Source organism: Chinchilla lanigera, unplaced genomic scaffold (genome assembly GCF_000276665.1).
Source record: "Chinchilla lanigera isolate Chin_1 unplaced genomic scaffold, ChiLan1.0 scaffold00020, whole genome shotgun sequence".
Taxonomy (NCBI): Eukaryota; Metazoa; Chordata; class Mammalia; order Rodentia; family Chinchillidae; genus Chinchilla; species Chinchilla lanigera.
In genome coordinates, this window is record NW_004955421.1 from 18,624,232 (window position 1) to 18,651,658 (window position 27,427).

The window sequence follows — 27,427 nt, forward strand, 5'->3', positions numbered from 1 at the left end:
GGCCCCCCCTATTATTATGTTATCCTTCTTTTACTCTTTAAAATAAATAAATAAATAAATAAATAAATAAATAAATAAATAAAAATAAAAATGGGGTGAAGCAACTGACTGACATCAGAGGTGGCCGTGGTCCCTCCTTCCCACCCAGGCAGGAAGGGTTTTCTCCTGAAGCCCCGTGCTCACTGTGACGACAGTAAGAGTAGTTTGGATTGCACACTGACTCAAAGCAGTCTTATTTTTAAATCTGTGTGGATAATTCAAGGAGAACGTCTGTAACACCTCATACTTGCTGACCCACCCCGCTTTTCTAACCAGAGAGAGGAGGCCAGGTCTTAGGTTCAGTGTTCTCCAACTAGAATTTAATATTTTTGTTTTGTGTTTATTATATTCCATCCAAGATGCTAGTTTTCCCTTTGAGAAATTGATCTTGTGTCCTTTTCTAGTGAGTGATGTTTCTAAAACTGAAGTGCACGTCAGGTAGATCTATTGACAGATCATAATGGAGGCAGTCAAACTGTTACTGGGTAGCTTGCTTCTAAAGTGGCTGGCCTGTAAATGTTACTGGGTTCTGGGTTGCTTCCCTCACCCTCTGGAGTTGCATTCCAGGTTCTTCTCATCTCAAACAAAGAATGAAACAAAAGCAAAAAGCAGTGGCCACGTTTGTTTGAGAAGGTGTAAGTGGAAGAGCTGAGGGAGAAACTGGCTCTGCAGAGTGAGCCTGGGCCAGGTAAAGAGAAAAAGAAGGTAAAGCAAAAATAAATGCTATCACGGAAAGTCACAACAGCAAGCTCTTCATGGCACTGGTGGGTCCTTTGTACTGTCCAAATCTCAAGAAAACTTGTGAGAACTTACACGTTCGGCTCCTTAAAGGCAGTGCTGGGGTTGTATGTCTCAGGCTGATGTCAGGTCTGGACCATCCTATTGAAAACATGGGGGCTGGGGATACGCTCAGGGGCACAGTGCCTGCCTGGCCAGTGCAAGGTCGTGAGATTGACTATAGATACAAAAAAACTAAATGGAAACCTGATCAAGTTCTTGCACAAATCCACATGCAGAGCTTTGGGAACTGTTCTGCACACATGTCCTGGATCTTGTAATTAACAGGCCACGCCTACTTCTCTAGCCAGCTTTGCCACACCCTAATCTCCTATCTCAAAATGTCTGAAATTCAGAAATCTATGTCCCACAGAAACAGAAGTCCACCCCACTGTGTCTTCCGTACAGGTTGGTGAGGGTCTTCTCTTGCACGGTTCTAAGTAGCCGCCTAAGAATCTTGAAGTGGAGTCTGTATCTCAGACAGTCATGGGTTGCTGTGCTTTTATTTCCTGTTTTACAGTGAGGACAGAGTGATTGAGCATTATCTGAAAATCAAAGGTCTGACTCGAGGACAAGCAGTGGTTCAGTAAGTATCTCTGCTGTCCCTTTGCTTTGATACCATTGTCATGGTTCCATCGGAAGAAGTCATTTGAAATAATTTTCATTGTGTAGTTTTTGTGTACACGGTTTTCATCCAGTTAGAAATATCTTCCCACAATTAGAAAATGCCTTAGGTTGTTCCAAATACTGGCGATACCCTCACAGATGCCTGGTCCTCTCAGGCAGCTATCGGAAGAGAAATGTAGGTCAGGTGAGGGCTGTGGGATGAACCAGAGAGCTCTCACTGCACACAGAGGTGGTTTGCTTAGCTTTAGAGTTCAGACCCAAGGATGCCAGATCCTCCAGCATCTGCAAAGAGAAGCTCAAAATTCAGTTTGTGATTCTACTTTGGGTGGAACACATAGCATATTGGTGTTAATTAATCTGTTTCTTCATGCTATGAAGAGCAAGCTAGATTAGTACATTTCTGTACCACTTTCACATCTGTAGAGATACCACTGACTTATTAAACACTTTTTACTTAGTGGTACACCCCTGTAATCCCAGCATTCTGGGAGGCTGAGGCAGGCAGATCATAATTTTGAGCCAGCCTGGGTAAATTAGTGACTTGGCAAGACCCTCTCTCAAAATAAATTTTAAAAAAATTAAAAGTGGTCCAGGAATATGGCTCAGTGCAAATGCAAGTCCTCAGGTCAATCCCTAGCACTCCACCAAGTGCAGAACTGTCCACCTATACATTAAACTTCCAAAACTTATTTTAAAAAACAATCAGTTTAAGTGTATTATTGTGTAGTAATTGGAGAGTAACTTTTGTGGCCATAGAACTTAAAAAACAAAACTACTGAGCCTAGCACAGGGCATATGAGAGCGGGGTAAGGAGCCAATCCTCACCTCCTGGTCCATGTATATTCTTTCCTAAAGCCCTCCCTGCTGGGCCCAAACCTCGTTTTTACTGTAGCACCCCCGCCACAGTCTAGAGGGCAGTCACATCGAATCCTTGACCCTTTAACTCATCACATCTGTTTCCTGAGCTGGGCGTGGAAAAGACAGAATGAAAGAAGGGAGGGAAGAAAGAAGAAGGAAAGACAGGCACTAACTAAAATGAGGGTGTTAGTGAGGCTGATGAACGTGTTACAAAGGGTCCTCCTTACTTTTCCTTCCCTTGGTCACTGTAGCGTGGCTCCAGCCAGGGACTGTTTAATGCAGCTGTTCGGACCCTGGTGTGGAGCCCGGATCGTATACTCAAAGGCCATTTGCTCTTTTTTAAAAAAACTATTAAGTTATTGATTACCATGTCCAGAGAAATTGGTCTTCAGAGTGTCATTTCAAAGTCCACCTGAACTGAACAAGGACCTCAGTTCCTTGAGAGCAGAGAGGAGTCTTACACAAGTCGGTCCACTCCCAAGCCTAAGAAGTACGTATGGGTTTTGTTGTTGTTTGTTTGTTTTTAAAGACAAGTTCTCACTACATAGCCCAGGCTGACCTCCTGCCTCAGCCTCCCAGGGACTGGGATTACAGAAATGCACCACCACTCGTGGCTAACAAGTACGTCTTGAGTTAAAAAAAGGCAAGTGGTAGCATCATTTTGACTTAGTTTTTATTTTTGGAATATGTAGTTTAAATCAGATTTATAACCACAAAGTTCACCTTTTTAGTTATGTTTTTGGTTATTTTTTTTTTTTTTTTTGAGACAGTGTCTCACTATGTAGTTCAGGCTGGTCTTCAACTCACTATCTAGCCCATGCTGGCTTTGAACTCACAATGATCCTCCTACCTGAGCCTCCCAAGGGCTGGAATCATAGGCATGTGCTACCGTACTTGGTTTAATTTTCATTTTGAGATGCTCTCACTAAGTCTTTAAGTTGCCCATGCTAGGCTTGATCTTGTGCAGAAAATAACATTTCCTATAGCTTTTTGAAATTGAGACTTGGTTAGAAAGTTCCTAACATATGGATAAGGTATAAACTACAAGGGGCTGGGGATTTAGCTCAGCGGCACAGTGCCTGCCTGGCAAGTGCAAAGTCGTGAGTTCGATTCCAGGTACCGGAAAACAAAACAAAACAAAACAAAACAAAACAAAAAGGTATAAACTACATTAATCCCCATAATGATTTGTTCTATTTCTGCTTGAGTCAAAGACATTAGTCATAGTTTAAATGAGGAAAATAGAGACAAGTTGTGTTTCCTTAATTCACCTTTCCCAAAAGAGACTTCTGACTAGTCTAGTGAGGTTGTGATATATGTCCTTCTTCCATAGGTATATGAAAATTGTAGAAGCTCTGCCAACTTACGGAGTCCATTACTATGCAGTAAAGGTAAATACTTTTTACATTACAAAGTTTTCAAATGACCGTAATGCTTTGAGTTACTGACCAAAACCAACTTTCTAAAATCACGTATCAGGCCGGGGATGTAGCTCAGCGGCACAGCGCCTGCCTGGCAAGCACAAGGTTGTGAATTTGATTGCTGGTACCAAAAAAGTAAAAAATTAAAAAATAAAATCACTTATCAATGTACATGTATATGTAGACTGTTCAAAAGTGATTATAGCATTTCAAATAGAAATGGCTTTCTTGAAATTTTACAGCCTCATTTTATCTTACCATTTTTGGCAAATTATAAAGCACTTTGTTTTTGCAAGGCACTTGATACGTTCAGGTATTTTACCCAGGCCTCTTTTAATCCTCAAATATTCAGGTCATTCTCTCTGTTTGTGAGGGAGGGGCCTTGCTAGGGATTGGACCCAGTGTCTCACGCATGCTTGGTTCATGCTGCGCCACTGAGCTCCACCCCCAGCTCTAGACCTTTTTTTTTTTTTTTTCTTTTACCTTCGCTGATGTTTCTTTTCCCTGCGTTCACGCTCTAACACCATCAGGCCTTCCTAGGAGAGTGCTGCGTGTGAGAATCGTGCCTTCTCCGCTGTCTTTCAGCAGCTTCAAGAGATGCTGGCATTTTTGCAAGATTCGCAGTCCCACTTTTCATCAGTGCATCTTGTATTTGCATGGGATTTTCAGATGTTTAAAAGCAGAAAGAGGTTGACTAAGAAACAATTTTGAAATGGTAAGGGATAGAGCACAGTTTAAGAAGGGAGTCTTGTTTGAAAGAGAAAGAGTTTTTCTTTATTTATAGTATTTACTTAGAATTATCTTTTTTGCAGTGCTGGGGATCAAACCCAGGGCCTCATACATGTTAGGCAGTGCTTTACACTCAGCTGCGCCTCCAGACCAGGAATAGTTATAAAATTATAAAATTTTACTATGAAAGATGTTAGGAAACTAGATAATATTTTCATAATGAGGACACTGTGTTCTAAAATATTTGCCAATTAAACTTTTATTTCTGCTGATCTTGATTTGAATATAGGTATATGATGAAGCCTAAATTTTTCAAAACAACCTTTCCTTTGGCAAGAGCTAAAACAAATTTATAAAAACATAAATTGCTTCCCTGCTCACAAGTACCCCAGACTGATTATGCAAACATCCTGGTATTGAATTGTACAGTTCCCCCGAAAGGGTATTTTAAAATATTCTTACCTTCATTGTTCATTGTATTATAAACATCAGAATTTGGAACCAGTCCTTCTCATCCTTGCAATTCTTTGGAAACTTCTCCAACCTTTGTAACTGGTTATGGGGTTAGAGAGAACAGTCATTTTTTAAAACTGATAACTAGCTTTCTTCCTTCCTTTCTTTCTTTCTTTCTGTCTGCCTGTCTGCCTTTTATATATTTATTTATTTGTTTTTGGGACAGTGTCACACTATGTGGTTCATGTGGCCTTGAACTCACACTCTAGCCCAAACTGGCCTTGAACTGTGATCCTCCTGCCTCAGCCTTCTAAGGGCTGGGATTTGGGTTAATCTTCGTTGAATCATTTACATTTTATTTGTTCTCTTCAAATGTTTAATCAAAACAATACTGCTTCATGCCAGGTGTGGTGACACACACCTCTAATCCCAGCAATCAGGAGGCTGAGGCAGGAGGATCACAAGTTCAAGGCCAGGCTACATAAGTGAGGTCAAGGCCAGCGTGAACTACACAGTGAGACACTGTCTCAAAAAAGAAGAGAAAAGAAAAGAAAAGAAAAGAAAAACCCACAATACTGCTTTATTCTTCTTGATAGTATTACAGTGTTAGTCTCTTTTAATTTAAATGACGTATCACAAGAAACACTAAGAAAGGATTTTTGTAACAATGGTAAAAGCTGTGCTTTGTTACCAAAACAACTTTATTTCGAACTTGCTGATCCTTGTCCAGGGAGAAAATTGGTAAATATTATTTCACCTCTAGAAGACATAATAACTAGGTGTTTATTCTCGTGCTTTTCCATCCTCTAGGATAAACAAGGACTTCCTTGGTGGCTGGGAATCAGCTATAAAGGAATTGGCCAGTATGATTTGCAAGACAAAGTGAAGCCTCGGAAGGTAAGTCTGAATCATTTCAGATGTTTAGGAGAAGCTTGGATTGTTCTGGAGCTTGCGACATCCCTTTAGGGGTACCTTGAGCAGGGCTGGACCAAGAACCTCGCTTATTGAAGCCACTGGTTTAGAAATGACTCGAGCTAAATGAAATTGGTTGTTTTGGCGGAGAGTGCAGGCGTTTTCTTCTGTAATTCACTCATGCCCTGTTTACATAGTTCCACGTGCGCGCTGTTGTTCAAAGGCGGTAAGATGCAGCCACGAGACACTGACCACAGCGTAGCTCACAAGCGCCTGCAGCTAGGCCGGCATTCTGCGTTAATACGAGGGAGATGCTGCCATTTGTTTTATAAAGTGTGTGGATATACGCACACACACACATTTGCATCAGATGGGGGGTACTGTGGGTGAATTCTGAAGACATAAGCCACAACCTTTGGTGCTGATTATTTCTCAGTGATATAGTTGCCAGAACCTTCTTTCTATAGCTGCTATTTTTTACTTACTTTAGTTTCACAGTTTTGGGCAATAAACATACATTTATAAAGAAAAATAAGCAATGTGCTATTTATTAAAGGGTCCTAGTCCATCAGATTGGGGTTTCGCAGAACTAAAAAAAGTTATCATTTCCCACTTGAAATTCGGTGGTGAAACTGCTTCTCTTGACTCAGCCGAAGTGCACGGCACACTTTTGCCTGTGTTAGGAGCAGCGAATCCCCGTGGATGACCTTCCAGCCGCCTGCGGTCTCCTTAGTGTTACCGTGACGGGAGGACTGACTCATGCTGCCCTGGTGGGTGCTGCCACTCTCCCTGTGCTCTGCTGCTGTCACCCTGGACCGCGGGAGTGAGCCAGGGGTCTAATAACAGACTGCGGTCCACCGACCTGCATTATCACAACTCGACATCACAGCCCTAACCGCCTCCTATCATGCCTGTCTGTCTCGTGCTTCACCCTCATAAAGCAGCCCTGTAATCATACTGCGGTGAGCGAGCTGCGCCTGCGTGTCCTTCTAGTATCAATGCGCAGTCTTCCTTGAGTTCTGAAAATCCAGCTCCCTCTTTTCCCCATTATATTGTTGTGACGCGGACACAAGAAAGAGGCCCAGAGCAAACTTTCCAATGCAGACTAGTAGGATATTTAGGTTTCTTATGAGGAATTATCAGTGAAAACCGGCCGTGTAGGTGCACACCTGTAATCCCAGCCACCGGGAGGCTGACACAGGAGGAATACAAATTCAAGGCCAGCCTGGGCAACTTAGTGAGACCCTGTCTCAAAATAAAAATTTTTTGAAAAGAACTGAGGACAGAGTTCAGTGGGAGAATGCTTGCTTGGCATGCTCAGGGTCCTAAGTTTAATCTCCCCAGCATCGCCACCAAAAGAAAGCAGTTGTCAGTGAGAACAAAAAAGCATCCTTCAGCAGTGATGCCCCATCTGAGGGGTAGCACAGGAGCATGGATACATGTAGTCCTCCAAGTTGCATTTTGTTTCTCTCTCTCCCTCTCTCTCTCTCTCTTTTTGAGACAGGGTCTTGCTATATAGTTCAGGCTGGCCTTGAACTCGCTTTGTAGCCTAGGCTGGCCTCCAACTCATGGCAGTCCTGCCTCAGCCTCCCAAGCACTGGGATTACAGACGTGCACCACCATGCCTGGCGGCATTTTGTTTCTATAAGCCTTGTGAGCAAGAGCAATTTCAGAAGAAAAAAAAAAAACAAACAAAAAAAAACATACAACTTCGAAGAGGAATATGCCTGTATTTGAAAACTTCCTTTTAATACCACATTTCTAATGAGTGACACTGGAAGTGAAAGTTACCCAAGTTTTCAAGTTATTTTCATTTATGGGTACATATTTTTATTTAACCCAAAACCATGCATAGTCATCATTTTTAAAAAAGCAAACAGTGTAGACATATGTATGTCAGGGTGAGAAGCCCTTCTGCAGCCTTCCTCCATCCCTGGTAACCAATAGGAAGAGAGCGATACTGACCTTGCTGCCATCTTACTGCCTGCACTCTTCCATGCTTTGCTGTATTTCCAGCTCACTGGTAAACCAGTTTCACTTCGCTCTTTCTAAAGCTACCTAGTGTTCTCTTACGTGGATATGCATAATTTAGTTAACTGATGCTATTCTCGTGGACATCACAGTTCCCATGGGAGGGAGGGCAGAAATTTAGATGGTACGGAACATGATAAAGAATCCCAGCCAAGGCAAAGAACTATCCCTGTCTCATGAACTGTTGACTGTTATGTTTTCTTAAAGTGGACTCCTCCTCTATTAATACTGTAGATTTCTCGTTAATTTAGTTCTGTCCTGAACGTTACATTAAGAAAGCGTATTTAGGAGTCTTGCTGTCCCGGCTGAACCTTGCATATAAAATACAATTCACCAGTTGTGTTCAACTTATCCGGTGAATGTTTACATTTTTTGAAAATTATTACCATAAAAGATGCATTGCTATTGATCCTCCTCAGAATTCCCTCCCTTGCTTTGAACACACTGTACTCTATCATTCTTACCAATTTCTGACATAATTCTGGAAGTCCTCTTCTTTACCAGGTATGATCAAAAATCTGGTGAACACTGCCACTCTGTGCCAGCCAGTGAAAAGGCAGGCTCCTAAAAACATTAGTGTGAGGGGCTGGGGATTTAGCTCAGCGGCAAAAGTGCCTGCCTGGCAAGCGCAAGGTTGTGAGTTCAGTTCCCGGTACCGGAGAAAAACCAAAAAGAAAAAAAAAACCTTAGTGTGGCCTTCTCCAGTATAGTCAGCAGATCGGGCACCATGTGACTTCTGGCTCTTCCCCAGAGTCAAAATGACCATGAAAGGTAAACATTTTGAATCAATTCAGGATATCCAGGCAGCCAGGACAGTGGAACTAAAGACATTCACAAAAGGGGACTTGTGGAACTGCTTCCGAAAGGGACAAGAGTGACCCAGCGTGTTTGAAGCGAGGGGTAGATTCTGAGAGGGATTCATAGCAGTGTGTCTTTGGATGTAATACATTTTTAAAATGTAACATTCACCATATTTTATCACACCCCCTCTATCAACTCATAAGTAGCTTCTCAGCTGACACAGTTTGATAAGACTGAGATTCCAAGAGAATTAAAATCATCTAGAAAAGCAATCAGACTTTCTCCCAAAATAATGGTGAGTCAGAACCTGTAGAACAAATACTGAACTTAATTTCCTGCTGTGCTCATGATTCAGAGGCCCTTTATATTCACAGCTTCGTAGAAATCGGTAAATATTGCTTCACACTGACCCTTATTAGGCTGGCTTGCTCATTTCAGAGTCTAGACAATGGTCAGAAGTCACTTCCTTTTTTCAACTTGCAGAGCCTTCCAGTTTCATTTTCAAGACATGGAGTCACTTCAGAGGGGACCTCAACAGGCCGTCTGAGTTACTACTTTGTTGCCTTCTCTTTTTCCATTACACTATGAAACATTCACGCTGTGCCATTGTCTGCTTTCTTCTTTCTTCTTTTAGTAGAAGTTCACAGTGAATTTTGCTTCTGTACACCTTGTATATTTGTTTGTTTGCTTGTTTGTCTTATGAGACATAATTATGCTATGTAGTTCAGGCTGGCCTGGAACTCACAATCTTCCTGCCTCAGCCTCCTGAGTACTGGAATTACAAGGCATGTATCACTATGCCTAGATCTTACCATTTTCTGTGCCTTGATAAGTTTCTTGCAAGTCCAGGGGCCTTGTGAAATTTGTTTTCCATCAATGTAGTATGATATTCAGGGCAAGAGTTTGGGAGGCATTCCAGACCCTGCCCCTGGTGTCTCTGCTGTGTGACCTTTGGCATGATGTTTGGACTCTCTTTAAAACTGGTGACCCCTTCTGCACAAAGGTAATACTACCTGCTCCACAGGGTGTTTTTTCCAAACTAAATAAGATTATATTTAGCACCACCCCTTAAAAAAACAGTCACCATTAGGTAGCCCAAAGTTGTTCCTTGGTAGTAAGGGAGACAGAACATTTAAAAGGATATGAGAAATATTTCTGGATAACTGTTTGGTTAGAGAAGGATCCTACTTTGCCACAAATCCATGGTCCTAGAAAGAGAAAGTCTTGTTTTCAGGGACTTTAAGTCCTTCTCCCAGCTCGACAACCATCACGCCTGAAGGTGTGTTGCATAAGAAGAGAAAAATGTTCCAATCCCAAGGTACAAACCTCAAAAATTTGTAGTATTAAAAATTCAGACCATAAGCAGTTTTACTTTTTAATCCTCCCTTCATGCATTAACTTTGCATTGCAAACTCTTATGGAAGGTGAAAGCATACCAGATGTCAAGTCACTTCCACGCGGGGTGGCACTTGGACTTAAAAATGGGTGAAGTTTTACTTAAGGAAAAAACCAAAAAGCACCGAACCTCATGTTTCTTCTAGATGTTTATTGTTCATTTGGTGTGAAAGGAAAATGTGTCTTTTTCACAAAGAAGTGGGTAGGAGGTCAGTGACGCAGTGAGCTACTAGGATGTGGTTGTTACGGACTTCTGTCCCCCTGGCAGTATTTCACCTGGGATAACGTGAGCCTGTCAGACAGACAGGAGAATGAGATGACATGTTGGTCAAGGCGGCCTGAGATGAAATTCCTTTCAAGATTAGAATCTTTCTGCATTATAACAAGCTAAGAAAGACTTGTGGTAGATGTCATCACCTCAGGGCCTTTGAGGGTGGGAAAGGATATTTGGCCTTCAGTTCACTGATTTTTTTTTTTAACTGCAGGAATTCCCTGGTGCCTTGAGCCAGATGAGTTAAGTAAGAAGCACAAAAGCTATTCTGTTCTCTTGTCATAGAAACACAGGGTTCCTTTTATTTCAAGGCACTGACTTGCTTCTTTTTTAAAGCTTGGTCCTCTTGACCATTTCCACTCTTCCTTATTCTATCACTGTGTTGTCTGATTAGAAGGGCTTCTACTACTCCCTAAAATCTAGATGAGTTCACTGTAGAAAAAGAAGAGAAATGTCCTATCCATTCACACTTCTTACATTACTACAAAGCAAAGTATGGTGTGCGAGGAAAAAGTGAATTACTAAATGTCACTGAGAGACCAGTCCATCCTGTTCGTGAAGGGTATAATTAAGCTCCAGCCACACCAATAATCAATCTGATTGTTAAAACCTGCAGAGTGAGTAGGAGGAGAACTTCAGTCCTGTAGCATGGATTCAAAATAAGAACCAGTTCTAAATTCCCACTGATCAGCAGGCTGACCCAGGTGTCACTCAGCCTTCCTGGGCCTTCCTTTTCTCCTCTACCGAAGTCAAGTAATTCTGTCTACTGTCTACCTCACAGAGTGCTGCTAGCACCCAATGTGCTGGAGAATTGTATCATTGAGTAGATGTACCGCCCTCCATGCCATAGTCTAGACTGTGTCCTAGGTAGCGTTGCATTTTTCCCTCCTGTAGTTAATCACAATTAGAATTGTAGGCAGTTCTAAGACAAGAAGCTTCAAAAATTTGGCTGGATATTGGTGAAGAAGATGGAGGGAGCTCAGAGTAAGCCCCATAATTATTCGAAAGGCACAGGGTCTAATTGCAAGGGACACTGGGAAGTATTGTCTGTGGGTGGGTGGCCACAACCTGAACCATAAGTCCCAGTGTTCTGTTGGAAATATAAAAACAGATGGCCGGGAGGGAGATAAATCTTTCCTGTAACACTGTATTTGTGTCCTTTGAAGTCTTTTATGGGGCTAGTTGGTGAGACACAGGTAAGCAAAGAAATAAAGACCTACATTTTGAATTGCCCTGATGGCAGCAGACAAGGTGGAGGGATCATAACGGGATGACGGGGGCAGTGTTCAGGAAACGCCTCTCTGAGAAAGGTGATGTTTAAGCTAGGACCTCAAGGGTGATACACTTATGAAGAATGGGGTCGCTTGCTCTGGTCCAAGACCAGGACGTGCTTTTGAGGAGGTAGGATGTGGGAAGACCTGAGAGCAGGCTGTGTTAGCCCGAGCTTAAGGAGGAAGGGCGCTCCTTGGGGACCAGAAGGTCCTCCTGGAAGAGGAAGGAATGTCCCACACAGACAGAACTGTCAGTTGGCTGTCAGCGCCATTGGTTCTACTATTACTTGATGTAGCTAGGCCTTTACCAAGTACTTGAATTGTTGGTACTTGAAGAAAAATGAAAGGGTGTCTTTTAAATAGGATTGACTAGTCTGACCCCGAGAACAACATTTAGCAACCATGGCAAATTATTCTGTGAAGAGGCATAAACAGTAATGATTTCTTTTTTATATTCTTGTGACCAGTGATTGATGGTTTGAGGGTTTTTTTTTAATGGTGGCAGAGTTTTAGCAATAAGCTAAAGATATCAAATTCGTCCATTCTTACAAGGTTCTAACAATAGACTGAATATTACATGACTTTATATGTTTCTAAGAAGAAACATTCATTGAGCCCATTCCTTGTGTAAGGGCCCTGAGCTGGTACATTATTTTCCTTATCTCATTTAAGGAAAAGCCGTAGCTCTTGCCTGGGGACCCAGCAATCCATCTGAAAAGAAAGAATATACCCAAAACTAGTGTTTTTATTGAAAATACTTAATAAGCAGACTACATACCAACCCTTAAGAGACCTGACCTAGGCATTCCAAAACAGCCCTGCAGAGTCTAAGAGGTGCACATCGGCTGCGGTTATATCATATACATGGTGAGCGCACTGATGCTAGTGTTAACAGGAAGTCGAGCTCAGCCCTGGGAGGCCAGAGATCTGGTACTCGGAAACCAGGGTGAAATGGCATTCTTGTTGAGGTCAGATTTTCTTTTTGGTGGTACGGGGGCTTGAACCCAGAGCCTTCAGACTGAGCTGCATCCCTAGACCTTTTGCTTATGTAGTTTGAGACTAGGTCTTGCCAGATTGCCCAGTAAGCTCCAACAATCCTGCCTCAGCCATCCACAGTGCTTCCTCTGCAAGTACTTAGCCCAGTTAACCACTGTTCAGATTTACAAGCTGCCACTTGGACTTAGGACCTATCTCTTTTTTTTTTGTATAGTTCTGTACATCTTTTTGTTTGTCTTTTGTCTTTTTGAGTCAGGGTCTCGCTATGCAGTTCAGGCTGGCCTTGAGCTCACTTTGTAGCCCAGGCTGGTCTCAAACTCGCAAGAATCCTCCTGCCTCAGCCTCCCGAGTGCTGGGATTACAGGCATGCGCCATCACACCCAGCTTTGTGCATCTTGTTTACAGAACTTCAATGTCTATGTTTGCACAGTATGCTTTATATAGTACTGTAAGCTTTCTGATTGTACTGTATAGTACAGTGCTGTAGTTTTATGTTCTGTTACACATTATAATACCGCATATAAGAGTTACACAAATAAAGGCAAAGTCATCAAGCTGGAGTTTCCTATGACCATTTCTTTGTTCTCAATATTGTAATGTACACACTATATACCGTTCTTCATTTAGCGGCCAAATCATTTAAGGTACTAGTCATGGGAACGGGACCCAGTTGCTAAGTGAGGAGTGTCTGTACAGGCATGTACTACCACACCTGGCCGCCATCAGATTTTAATATTACACATTTCCTGGAACTCAGAATTTTTTTGTCTAATTTTTTTGGGCAAATACTCAATGTGTTTTACTCCTTTCATTTAAGATGTGATGTTTTATGTGTAAGATCACATCTGAAAAAATAATTTTCACTCCCTGAGTATTTACTGTTTGAAAATGTTATGAAAATTTAGTTTGTCACAGCTGACACTATTAGCAGTCCCTGTTCTAGCAGATAAGTTGTTGGGAGACCCTCTGGCAGGTAAGGATTGCTCTCAGCAATCTGAACAACCATTTGTTCCGGAAGGAACTACCTTCAGGAAATAGAACTCCAAAATTCCTTTTTTTCCTTTTTTTTGTGTTTTTGAGACAGGGTCTCACTATGCAGTTCAGGCTGGCCTTGAGCTCACTTCATAGCCCAGGCTGGTCTCAAACTTGCAATGATCCTCCTGCCTCAGCCTCCCAAGTGCTGGGATTACAGGTGTGTACTACTACCACACCCAGCAAAAAATTTGTTATCTTAGAGTAAAATTTTATAGCATCTTTATGAACCCATTTCAGCTGCCGGAGCTTAAATACACCACCACATGTTGTCCTCTAAGCCAGGGTTTCTCCTGGCCAGCAGTAGTGACACTGCTCTGTGGGGGCTGCCCGGCAACATTGCTGCCGTGTGCTAGCAGCAGCTTCCCTGCAGGTGCTAATAACCAGAAAGTCTCCAGACATCCCCAGATGTCCTGGCCAGGGGGTTGGGAGGGGCTGGGCGTGGTGCACAGTCATCGTGAGGTGAGGACCACAAGTCTAAGAAAAATTGCAGAAACTCAAAGTCCTAGCCCACAGACGGCTGCCTTCACTCCTGCTTTACTTTTTATCGGAGGTATGATTGGATATGACCTTTTTGTGTGTGTGGTGATGGGAGCAGCAATTGTACCCAGGGCCTCACCCTGAGCCACATCCCGGCCTTTTTAGAAAATTTTGAGACAGGGTCTCTAAGTCACTGAATTGCCCAGGCTGGTTTGTAACTTGCAGTCCGGTGTACACTGTCACAACCAGCTTCATTTTTTCCTTCTTTCTTTTCTTTTCTTAAAAAAAAAAAAACATAACAAGTATCCATACAGCACTCTGCCCACCTGAGAAAGGTGGAGGGGTGTGCTCTGGGGTTTTAGAGCATGGCTGACTGTGTAAATCCCAGGTCAGTCCCTTATTTGGCTATGCAGCCTTGGTCAGTATACTTACATGGTGGTGTGCCTCAGTTTTGTCTGCAGAATGGGGCTACACGTGTACCTTCTGCTTCTGGCTGATGAAAAAGCTCAAGAAGATAATGCGTAAAACACAGGCGCTGCCATGGTTAGCACCTGAGCGCTCTGTGTATCTCAGCCAGCGGTGTTGCTACCGACGGTGCAGAGTTACTCCTTCACTGTCCCGTCTGCTGCCTGTACCCTCCTCGAGGGAGGAGACCTTGTCTGTCACATAACGCTTGGTAGGATGGAGCGCTGGAAAGAGGAGAGGTGGGCTGGACTTTATAACAACCCCTAATCCTCCAGTATGTTATTGTCACGGTTCTGCAAGAAGGTACTAACAATATAGTCATCCGCTATAACTTTTCTAAATGAGAAAAGAATAAATCAATAATATGTGATTTTGTTTTGTTTCGGGTTACACCAGGAGATCACCCCATGTGAGTCATTGTTTAATGTACTGTGGATGTGACTATTCCAAATTTAGTCATTTCCAGGTGAATCTGCAGTTAAATGATTAACCAATAACGTAAGTGCAATTAAAAAACCAAGCCTCTGTGACGTCTTTCCAATCCAAGCCTCTGTGACGTCCTATCCTTGCTTATGTCACGTTGTGGGTAGCATCTACTTGCAGTTTGCTGAGATTTCAAAGCAGCTGGATCCTCTGTTGGCAGTTTCCCTGGGTCTTCCAGGGCCCGGGGAGGTCTCCCCAGGCCCCAAGGAGGTCCGCTCTGCCCGTGGCAGGCGCACAGTGCTCCACATTGTGTACCTGCCAGGGCAAGTTTAGTTTGGCCCGGGCACTCCAGACGAGGTACTTGCCACCTGCACTGGCCCCGCCCCACCCTCCTCATCTGTGACCTCCAAGGTACAGGACGGGGAACAGATTTCCTACCTACAGGGCGTATCAGGAAACCACCGATGAAATCAACAAACACGGCACTGGGCTGGTAGAGAGCCCGAAACTCCCAGAATGGAAAGACTGAGTGACACAGCCAGGTCAACAGAATAACTCAGCTGCTTCTCACCAGCGGGGAGACAGATGTGAGGCCCCAGCCAGCTGTTTCAAGTTCTGTTTCTGCTCACTAGTGGCTGTGCGCCGTGTGATAAAGTGAGAGACGTGGAAGAAGAGCCCTTCCTCCCAAACACAACCGGCTTTATCACTTAGCGAGAGTGTTTCGAGCCAGGAACTGGGGCAAGTGCTTCTCAAACAGAATCTCGCTGAATGTGTCTGACCACCTCTGAGGCAGGTCTTCCTGGCCCATTTTACAGACGAGGTAATGGAGGCTCAGCAAAGTTAACTTGTCAGACAGCACAGCTACATGTAATGAAATCAGGTGCAAACCTAGGCAGCCTGAGGTGGTTCCGCTGGGTCACATGGCCACACCAGAGAAGAGACTTCAGCAGTCAGAACAGCACCTCACCACACAAGGTGCTCCAAAAATTGTCTGTTGATGTTCAGGAACTATTGTAATAAATCGAATGGGGGTGGGGAGAGGAGGTTTTTTTCTAGTTTTTAACTCAAAACATGTGAGTTGATTGTATCAGTGAGTACAATCTACTATTAAATATCTAGCTTAAATATCTAACACATTGATTTATTTTAATAAAGTGTAATAACGTGTAACAAAGTATTCTAAAAACATCAATTGGTTTTCTATCTAAGGACGAAGAGAGTTTCTTCTGATTGCCATATTTTACCTAAGTTCATTTTCAAAACAGGGTTTGATTCCGCCTTGGTTTTCGAAGTCTTAAATTTTTGGCCAATTTCTTAAGACAGGATGATTAATAACCTTAAGACATGTTCACTCTGTGTTGTAATTTATTGATTATCTCTTTGCTAATATTATTTATATTGCTCCTCTTTTTCTATTTTGTCTATTTACTTTTGCCATATCAAAATAATTCCAGATGGCTGTTCACTATCTGTTGCTATATATTCCATTGTTCCCTTCTTGTCATACCAAAGGGCACAACTAAGCATTCTAGGTGAGCTGGGAGGAGAGAGAAACCTGGAAGACCTTACGCATTTTCGCCTTACGTCTGTTTCCCTTTGGTCCCTACCAGCAACAGATTCTCAAACTTGGGCCCTTTAAGAAATACCACAAAACAATGATGGATGATTATTATGCCTCTACAATGATCATTTGAGAAAACTTTTCTATTTTGGACTCTGTGTTGCAAGGTCAATAGTCCTTTTTTTTTTCAATCTTTAAGAGGGAGTTTTGGCTACTTGCGAGGCTGAGGCAGCGGTATCACTAAGTTTGCAAAGAGCCTGGACAACTGAGATCCTCTCTCAGAATAAAAAGGGGCCAGGAACGTAGTTCCATGCCATCTAGGTTTAATCTCCATCCAAAAGAAGAAAGAGTAGAAATTTTTAAAAATCAGTTAAATTTATTGGTACATTTTAGGTAAACATATTGATCACATTCATCATAGGGAACTTGCACCCGTACATGATATGTCTTTTTTTTCCCCCCATTCCCATACCCTCCCTTCAACCCCTCCTCCCCTCCCTATAAACAAAAGCTCTGTTTCCATTTTTAAAAGGAGGAATTTTGACATGGACAATTTTTTTTTCTGTTTTAATAGGAAAATTATAAGTGTTTGTATGCACACATGCAGAGGTAAAATATTCTACACCTCACCATCCCTTATAATATTCCTACCCTATCTAGCTGTTCTCAAAATAATAGAAAATGTGAAGTATGCTTTGCTTCCTTCTACTTTCCTTTGTACTTTATGTCCTTCCTCTTTCCTTGCAACTTTATCTTTGCAGTGGTGTAGAGTATTTGTTATATGACAGGTGGTTTCTCTAAAGCAGAACCTTCCACAAGTCACATTTCCTGGTGGCTATTTCTTTAATAGTTTCTGTTTTCTTTGGTCTGAAATCACCAAGTGATTTTGACCTAAGGGGACCTCTGATTTATCCTTTAAGTTGAGCACTGGCAGAAGGGGAGGGAATGCTCTTCACTTGCTTGTTGTGTTCAAACCCAGGATCCTTTAGGAGATGGGTTCACGTTACCTGTACTTCGTTGCCAATTTCAGAACTTTATCCAGCTAGATCAAGCGCTGCTACAATTAGAGGGATTTTTGTAGCAACTGCAAACTTATATCAAAGTCACAATAGTGGGCCTGGGGATATGACTCAGTGGCACAAATGCCGCCTGGCAAGCGCAAGGTCCTGAGTTCGATTCCCAGTAGCCCCCTCAAAAAACACCCCAGAAAACAAAATCACAATAGTAATGCCAAGGGTGGTGGTGCATGCCTATAATCCCAGGACTCTGGGAGGCTGACACAGGAAAACCACAAGTTCCAGCCCAGCCTGAGCAATTTAGTAAAACCCTGTCTCAAAATAAAAAATTCTAAAGGCCTAAGATGTAGCTCAGTGTAACGGCTCTGGGTTCAATTTCCAGTACCCCAACACACACACATATTACAATGATAATCATATGAAATATTAAAATACTCCCCCAAATTTGAGGTGGGAATCTCACCCTTGTAAAAATAGACCAATTTATGCTCATTTTATATAAATTTTCATTATTTTAATTTTAAGTAATAAATACAGACAAGTACCAAGAATATGATAATGTATACAAAAACCACGGTGAAACTGACAATTATTACTACTTGGTCATACTTATTTTATCTTAATTTTATTAATAAAAAAATACTTTTGGTGACCCTGATACATTCTGTCCCACTTCTCACACCTTGTCACCCTCCCCAGAGGTACGCCGGGTAGGAATACAGTTTGGTTTATTCCAGTCCAGCCTTCCACTGGCACAAACCTGAAATCACATCTTACATAAACTTTTAAGATTTCAGGTGGGGAAATAAATGGCTCTGTCTTTGAAACCTAAAAAACCTATATATAAAAAAAAATTCCTTTGCAAATCCAGGTGTCCTCTGATTATTCCAAATTCTCTGAATAAGTCAAAACTCTTCACCTTTTAAGTGGGGTCTTTGCCTGCCGGAGCCTGGTTTCTCCTAGCGCCAGAGCATGTGGAATGGAGCCAGAGTACTAGTATTTCCTATTTGTAAGTGATAAGAGGGGGAGGTGGCGGCTTTCAGAGATCAGGTTTCAAGTGGAGCCCTGGTTTTTATGTGTGTGGGAATGGCCGCAAAGGAAAACACAGCTGAGCTGCCTTCTGACTCTTCCTGTGAAACCTGTTCCTGCAGCCCGTGAGTAGAACTGGGTAAAAAGGTTCCCCTAAAACCTGCGGTGAAATTCGTGCCTGGATTCAAAGGAACTTACTTCCCGGGAAGGGGAGTGGGAGTCCCTCCCCCACTGCACTTCAGAAAAGTCTCTCTTCTGGGAAAATCTATCAGCAAGAACTTTGCTCTCTTCTCCCGCCTGAGAGGAAGGAGTAGACCGGGGAGGTGTCACTTGCCAGAGTTGCTGATGTCAGTGGTGTATCAGCCGTGGGAGGCTCAGTTTGTGAAATTGAGTTACACCTAAGTGTCTTATGAAACTCGCTTCAGAGCAAACCAGAACTGCTGTCCGCGAGAGGGGGAGGTGGAGGAAACCCTGAGATTTCCCCCCTCCCATTTCTGTTCCATGTTTGGAATTTCTGGATTTAAAGAAATGAAAGCCTCAAATCTACAGACACTGTAGGAAATCGGTATGTAGCTTTTATACTTTCACTAGTTGCTCTCTGAACTGGGTGAGTGTTGATTGTACAGACACCTACACGCTTGAACCGTGGAGGGCTGTGTTCTTGGTGTGCGCTGATTTCTTTTACTCTCTTTGGGACCTTGGCTCATCAGGGGTCCAGGCTGAGCACTCTTGTCCCAAGGCCGTATCTGTCTTCCCAGGAACCTTCAGTGTACGCTGCTCTTTTCCACGAGCTTTGCGTGTCTGTGAGAAGTCTTGGTTCCTGTCCTCCAGGAAATGCTTTTGCCGATCGTGCATTGCAGAGAAGTTCTTATTATTTAGACAGTTTTTTAAAAGTGTTCTTTCAAGATTCTTTGAACATAATTTAAAAATCCGACCAGAGACTTGACGGAATGAAATCCTTGTGCCGGTGCATATTTCCCTAATCATCAAGGCTGGAGACACAGAAGAGACACTGACTGCAAAGTCCGTCCTGAGAGTCTTGTAAACCTCAGGCTCGTGCAGGGTTGTGGTATAGGGATTTGGGAGCAAGCCCCATAAATACAGCAAGGCGTATACTCAGTTCTATGAATGAGCTGCTTTCACCAAAGTATTTGCCTTTCAAATGCGCATTTCTGGTGAAGTTTGTTTCTCCCAATCAAATGATCATCTACACTGAGTCCGGCAGCAGAGGGTCAGCAATGGGAATACAGAGGTCAGGATCTCTTTGCACAAACTGGAGGCGTTAGCTTAGAAACCTAGAGGGCAGTTCAAGCGTTTACCCCATCCGCTCTTGCCCCCCAATTCCTGGCGCTTGACTTCTGTGACATTTACGGGCACTTTGCTAGGTGAGAAACCGCTGTCTCAGATACTCACCTCTGCGTGGGGGGTTCTCTTTTACTTTCACTTTGCATTTGTTTGAAATTTAATCTCTGATCTTACTGCAACATTCCTTTGAGTATCTGCCATTTAAATATGAAATCAACATCTTTGAGCTGAATGCTTACGCTTACTGGAATCTATGCAGATTTCTTTATTGTATAGTTGAGTCAGAGGAAATACTGTATGCATGTGATGCGTGGTTTCATTGTTCAAGGAAGATTTATCGGTGAAGTGTAGTTGTTAAAGATGACTGTCAGCAAAAGAAATAAAATGGTTTCAGGTTATAGTTGATTTGTAAAAAGATGAGTCACGTTTGTGCTTAACCTTGTCCCTCGTGGGAACTTACAATCATTTGATTATTAAGCTGATTTATAGACTTAGTAGAAGTAAGAGTCATTAAAGCTGTGTGGTTTTCTCATTTCTCTAATATTGTAGTTATTCCAGTGGAAGCAGCTGGAGAACTTATATTTTCGTGAGAAAAAATTTGCTGTTGAAGTTCATGATCCGAGAAGGTAAGGATCAGAGATTCTCGCGCCGTCTCAGTCACCCTCCAAATAATGCTGTTATAAGCCTTTGCATATGGGTTTCTGTGTGAATATATGTTTTCATTTCTCTTGGGGCTGTACCACACCTAGAAGCCGAATTTTGGAGCTGAATGGTAGCTCTATCTTTAACTTGTAAGGGAGCTGCCCCACTTTTCCAAAGCATTAGGTGACTTTACGTTTCCACCAGCAGTGTGTGTGGTTCTAAGTTCTCCGCATCCTCACTAATCCTTGCTGGTGTTAGTTTGTGTGCGTGCGTGCATGTGTGTGTGTGTGTGTGTGTGTGTGTGTGTTCATGCATGCTTTGTAGCCATCCTAGTGGTGTGAAGTGGATTCCTCCTGGTTTTTTGATCTGCATTTCCATCAAGACTAATGACGACCAAGCCTCTTTTCATGGGCTTATTGGCCGTTGCTATAACTTCGTTAGAGAAGTATCTATTCACATCTTTACTCTTTTTTGTTTTCTGGGTTTTTTCTTTTTCCTTTCTTTTCTTTTCTTTCCTTTTTCTGGTACTGGGGATTGAACCAGGGCCGTCACCCTGAGCAACACCCCTACCCTACTCCTTTTATGAGACAGGGTCTGAGTTGCCCAGGCTGGCCTTGAACTTGTGACTCCCCTGCCTCACCCTCCCAGAAAATTGCTGAATTGCTCAAATTTAATTTTGGTGTTCTTGGACATTTAAAAAGACAAAAAAACCGTTTGCCAGGTTATCAACACGAGGAGGTCAGGATGTAAGTTGTCCAAGCTCTTAGAAGAACTTAATCAGTCCCCAGAGGTTCCTCCTCTGTTCCCAGATAATGTTTACAGATGTTTGGAGAGCAGGGCAGAGGGATGGGAGGAAACAGCTGTGACAAGAGATGACCCAAGGAGATAAGCCAGATTCTTACAAAGAACAGGAGTACCCGCGCCCTGTCTTACACACACACACACACACACACACACACCCTGCAGTGTGTCTGCCTCTGTCTTCTGATCCTGTCTCTCCCCCTCTTCCAAGCTCTCTCACTTTTCTTGCTCACCTCCCTCCCCTACACGTTTTGTCCTCTTTTCATCTGATGCAAAGGTGACCTTCTGCACCAGTTGTGGGTGCGTGCCTTTTCAGCTACTATCACCGTGCAGGCCACATCCACTTACCCCTGACATGCGCTTTCCTTACCTCGAGGCAGGTGCTCATCTCATGGGTCCTGGTCACTCCATGTTTAAAATATCGCCTTTATTCTGTACTGCGGAAGGTGGTCACACACTTTTATGGTTTCTAACTGGTAAACATTTGTATACAGCTTTTCACTTGACTAATTCTTTATCTGCCTTTGAGTGCATGAGTAGTGTTTTTTAATGGGATAGTTTGTACAAAAAGAGATTGCATAAGTCTGAGTAGTTTCATCAGGAAAGAATAAAATCGGAAGGTCAGCCCCCGCCAGCCTATAAGCATGTACAGCAGAAAGGCAGGAAGAAGGGGCTTTGTTCCCACATGGCTCAGGGGTACATTTTATGTGGGGCCGGGCAGAGAGGCGAGAAGTTCGAGTATTTCCCATAATCTTTCAGGATTTCAGTGTCTAGAAGAACCTTTGGGCAAAGCGGCCTCTTTGTGCAGACCTGGTATGCGAACTCTTCTCTCATCAAGTCCATCTGGGTGATGGCCATTAGCCAGCACCAGTTTTACCTGGACCGGAAGCAGAGCAAAGTAAGTCACGGGAAGCATTTCAATCCCAACGAGCCCCGGGCCTTCTTTTGCTTTATTTTAGAAGATAAACTTTTTCAGAAAACATGCAAGTACATAGATTTTTGTTCTGTGAAGTTTTTTTTTAACTTTACTACCAACTGTTTTACTTTTTCATGCATTTGAAAGATAGCCAATGTATATATAGCCAATTTAGAAGTTATAAGATTGGCATGCATATGTGTGTGCATGCGTGACATTTTAAAGTTAGGGACTAGATGATGCCCTGAGAGTTTTGTTTATTTTTTTTTGTTTTTTGGTTTTTCTCCGGTACCGGGAACCGAATTCACGACCTTGCGCTTGCCAGGCAGGCGCTTTTTGCCACTGAGCTAAATCCCCAGCCCCGAGAGAGTTTTGTTTAATTATGAAAACATTTTAGATACGAAGTTGAAGTGTCATGGGTTTTCCTGGAGTTTCAGTTGAATATTAATCATGTCATTAATGTACAGTGTGTTTAATTGCACCGATTCCATTTCAATATTGTTTGCATCGCAGGCAAAAATTCCTTCAGCCAGGAGTTTAGACGATATTGCGATGGATCTGACAGAGACAGGAATGCAAAGGGTGTCTAAACTGGTGACCCTGGAGGCCAAGAGTCAGTTCATCATGGCCAGCAACGGCAGCTTAATCTCCTCAGGTAACATCATAGCATTTGAAACAGTGCAAGTCATTATTTTTGTGGTCATGAATCATTGTAAATGTATTTTAACCCGTTATTCAGGGAATAAAAAGTATATCAAAACCTACTGTATGCAACGGTTTTGAATAAAATACTAACGAATATAAAAGAAGTTAAACAGTCAAGCTGTATAAGCAACATTAGATGCAAAAGTAGGGCGCGCCTAAGGGTGAGTTGGAAGGATATATTCTTCTCTTAAATCCTGTAACCTTCTTCCTTGAATAGTTTTTCATCAATCTAACCAACTAATTACCCATATGATATGAAATGCTATACAAACATGTTTACAAGACCTACACCCCGGGGCTGGGGATTTAGCTCAGTGGCACAGCGCTCGCCTGGCAAGCACGAGGTCGTGAGTTCGATTCCTGGTACTGGCAAAAACAACAGCAACAAAAAGAAAGACCTACACCCCAAGTGTAACTTCTGCCCCACAGCCCTTCTAGAAATTCAGATTTCTTGAAAAATTTCATGATTTGTCCCGTCTAAGTCTCACTGTTGCTTCGTAAAGCTGAAGCAGGAGATTCCCTCTTCATGCATAGCCTTCCTTTGCCTTGCCCTCTTACTCACCCAGGGAACATTTGATTTTTTTTTTTTTTTTTTGGTTTTTCTCCCGTACCGGGAACCGAACTCACGACCTTGCGCTTGCCAGGCAGGTGCTTTTTGCCGCTGAGCCAAATCCCCAGCCAGGGAACATTTGAAATGGCTATCTCAGGGAGTGTGTACTTTCCCTCCCGCGTACAAAAAGGACATTTGTCCTTGGGTGAAGCATTTTACCCTCACTTCCAACATGGCCAAGCCCGAACGCACAAGGGAGGTTCATTTTCTTACCCGCCTCTGTTGGATGCCCAGAAGCATGAGAAAATGTTCTCCAGTTTCCTTTTATTATTTCAGAAACAAGGAGAGGTAAACTAGCACTTAATAGCAAGTTCAGCTTTACGGTCCCCTTTCCCAAAGGAAGGAAACACGCTTTGTGTAAACCTCCCGCCCCTCCTCTGCGGCAGGTTCTCAAGACTCAGAAGTCAGCGAAGAGCAAAAGCGGGAGAAAATTCTGGAGCTCAAGAAGAAGGAGAAAGTGTTACAAGAAAAACTCCTTAAAAAGGTCGAGGAGCTGAAGAAGATCTGTCTGCGGGAGGCCGTGAGTGTCCTCGCTCCTGGGGCTCTGCAGCTTGTGCTGGGCAGCTGTGGCCTGTGTCGCTTATGAGCTCCTGACCCTGTCCTCTTTTACAGGAGCTCACGGGCAAAATGCCAAAGGAATATCCGCTGAACGCCGGCGAGAAGCCTCCTCAGGTCAGGAGGCGCGTGGGGACCGCATTCAAGTTAGATGACAACTTGTTGCCAAGTGAAGAGGTATGAGCACCAGCCCTGAGCCTTTCTATGAACCACAAGACAGAAATTTTAGTCCCCAAATCACAAGAGCGCATTCAATGAACCCTAAATATTTGTAAGCTGAGAAATGGTATTGTAAGAATTAAGAACATCAGCCTAATTCCTTTACTTACAGCTTAGTAGCCTTTTACAAATAGGTTAATCTCTCTGAAGTCTCATTTCTGAGGTTTCAGTTTTTCCATCTGTAGAATGGGAATGAGGTGTAACTGCTACAAGGGATTCAATGAGTATTAAATGCTATAACACATGTGTGTGATTTAGTATAATTTAATTAAAAATTTTGACAGCCAATCCACCAATGTGTACTTACACACAGTTCTTGTAGAAGTGTTATTTTCTTAGATTTAGAAAACAATAGCTGTGTCTGCTGGTCATAGAGTGAGCTTTGCTATGTTGAGTGCTCCCCTGTGTGCCTGGCTGTGAGCTACACAATGCACATACACAACCTCAGGTCATCCTCAGCACCTGTTATAAGGCAGGTGCTATCTTCCTTTTACAAATAAAAGAACTGCAGCATTAAAAAATTAAGTAATGTATTCAGTGTCGTGTAACCATGACCACCAGAAAGAGAACCAAACCCAGATTTCTCTCTCTAATGCTGTGCTTCTCGGTATAACGTTCGGTACCCATGAGCCTTAAGGATCTGTCCTTGAAAACCAGGATCTGCGGCCAGCCAACTGCGTGGATGAAAGGTCATTTTCTTCCTTAAGAAGGGAAGAGATCGGGGTAATGAGAAGTTCAAGTTAAGATGGGTGAGGAGCATCTTACCTTCTTGAAAAGTGTTTGAGATCTCTCTGCATTAGAACTTTAGAAAGGCTTTATTCTCAAAGAACATCTGATTTAAGAACTCACAAGAAATTTTGTTACCCAACACCTGAGAGGGTGAATGTCAATGTAAAACAGTATCATTGTGTAAATGCAGGATCCCGCTTTACAAGAACTGGAGAGCAACTTTCTCATACAGCAAAAGCTGGTTGAAGCTGCAAAGAAACTTGCCAGTGAGCCAGACCTTTGCAAAACTGTGAAGAAGAAACGAAAGCAAGATTACATGGATGCAGTGAAGAAGCTCCAGGAGATCGAAAATGCGATAAACGAATACCGAATTCGATGTGGAAAGAAACCCAGCCAGAAGGCAACAGGTACTTTACCAAGTTAATAAACAGTTAAGATTTTTTTGAGGGGCCGGGGATTTAGCTCAGCGGCACAGCGCCTGCCTGGCAAGCGCGAGGTCATGAGTTTGATTCCTGGTACCAGAAAAAAAAACAAAAACAAAAACAAATTTTTTTTTGAGTCCCATTGGCAGTACTCTTGATCTAAGCCTGCTCATTTGATGAAAGATAAAAGAAATAAAAGGATGAAAAGTAAGTTTCTTAGGGTGATAATAATGGTTTGGAATTTCAGTCTTGTAAGTATGTAAACTTAATTATCAGTTTCACCATTATAATACTATGTTATTGGGTTACTTTAATTTTCAGGATGGAAGCACTTTCACAGCAGGAATGGTTCATAATAAGACAGATTCACCTTTAACTGGGTTGAAATCATTGCCCAAAATTCTATTGACATTAGGTATTGAGAGAGCTGAGCCTGCTCCAATAGTTGGTGCAAGTTTTTAATGCAGCAGACCACGCATTTTCACAAGGGTTTACCCTCGTGTAGATAAAGAAGACGGAAGATTTATCCTTCCATGTGGATAGGGACAAGCTCTTAAAATTACTGCCATTTAAGGAAGCCGTTTACAGATATGGATGGGAGTATTACAGACAGCTAAGTTGGGTAGAAATAGAGTAGGCAGTCAGACAGACAGGGCTGGGCCCTCGAGGGAGTCGGTGCAGGAGACGAGAACGTATCAGGACTGTGGCTGGAGGCGCATCTGAAGACTGAAGTCACAGTGACTAGTTTTACACCCTTTCCTAAGGGGTGAACAGAGACTTGGGATTAATGGTACCACCCTTTTGAGATGCCCCACTATCTCATCAGGGGTGGGCTATTTTCTCCCACCTACTAAGACTAAGATGAAGCCTGCTAAGACTGAAGACAAACCTATTGATTGTTAATCAAAGTTAATGATGTCACTCATGCACCCTTGCTGCCATTAGATCAATATTACCTAAGCAACTATCCTTGCAGTCTTATTGGTTGATCATAATTTTGGCCCATGTTGTACCCACCTCGTGATTTTGCTCTATAAAATTTCCTTTGAGAGGTGGGCTCATCGGCAACCCATTCGGGGCCCTTCTGTCTCTCAGGAACTATTCCTTCCTATTCCCTAGTCCCCGTTCTTATTCCATATCCCTTTTCTCTAGTCAATTTTCATACTCTTAAAAAAAGTAAAGATTTGGATAAATGATCGTGCTGTAACGTGGACTGCAGAAAGGCAAGATATAGCATCGTAACCAGTGTGATCCAACTTGGAGAAATATTTCAAGACACTAATAGCTGTCAAGTTTAAGTAACTTAATTTGCTTAATGCCCCTCCATATTTTCCAGATTCTCAATATCATCTAACCTAATATTTATATTCAGGAAAAAACAAAATCCCAAGAGATCTCATTTAGGGAGAATTTAAGGGCAGTTTGCCTTACCTGTATATTGGCATGTCTTTTAGCTTTCATCCTTGTTGAAAATATAGTTATAGTCTTCGATTTCAAGACTTCATTTCCTCCTGCACACTTTAACATTTGTGAAACTGAGAGAATTCTTTTACTGGGTGGTGTGTTGCAATCATAGTTGGCAGTACTTTTCTTTTTCTACTGCAACATAAAATAATTACACATCTTAGATTTGATGAAATACGGTAACTGGGTTTAGAATATACTCAGGTTTAGGACAGAGAATCTACAACTCAGTGATATGGCTTTTGGAAAGTGAATGTACAGACATTGACACACAAGTGCTAGTCAACTACAGCTGGAGAATTTTGGGTGGCTTTGGCTCTAAATATGCAGCCCAGCTGGCCTTGGCAACGGTTACATTCTCAGCCTACAGAGATGAGTGATTAACAGTGCGCTTAACATTCACGGCCATTTGTTATAGCTCGTTCATCCTCACACTGCAAGATTCTACTGCTCTCCTTTCAGTGGCTGACAT

The 27,427-nt window shown here is 42.6% G+C and overlaps 1 protein-coding gene across 4 annotated transcripts in view; it reads left to right on the plus strand.

The window, feature by feature from the left end:
• Frmd4b (FERM domain containing 4B) overlaps positions 1-27,427 on the plus strand; it is a 246,277-nt gene that overhangs the window by 200,994 nt on the left and 17,856 nt on the right. For all 4 annotated transcript variants that reach the window (XM_005383804.2, XM_005383801.2, XM_005383803.2 and 1 more), the window contains 9 exons: positions 1,337-1,402; positions 3,635-3,692; positions 5,715-5,801; positions 20,442-20,518; positions 22,095-22,233; positions 22,765-22,906; positions 23,953-24,086; positions 24,179-24,298; positions 25,260-25,476. In XM_005383804.2, coding sequence (XP_005383861.1) covers positions 1,337-1,402; positions 3,635-3,692; positions 5,715-5,801; positions 20,442-20,518; positions 22,095-22,233; positions 22,765-22,906; positions 23,953-24,086; positions 24,179-24,298; positions 25,260-25,476 — 1,040 coding nt within the window. The remainder of the gene's footprint in view (positions 1-1,336; positions 1,403-3,634; positions 3,693-5,714; positions 5,802-20,441; positions 20,519-22,094; positions 22,234-22,764; positions 22,907-23,952; positions 24,087-24,178; positions 24,299-25,259; positions 25,477-27,427) is intronic.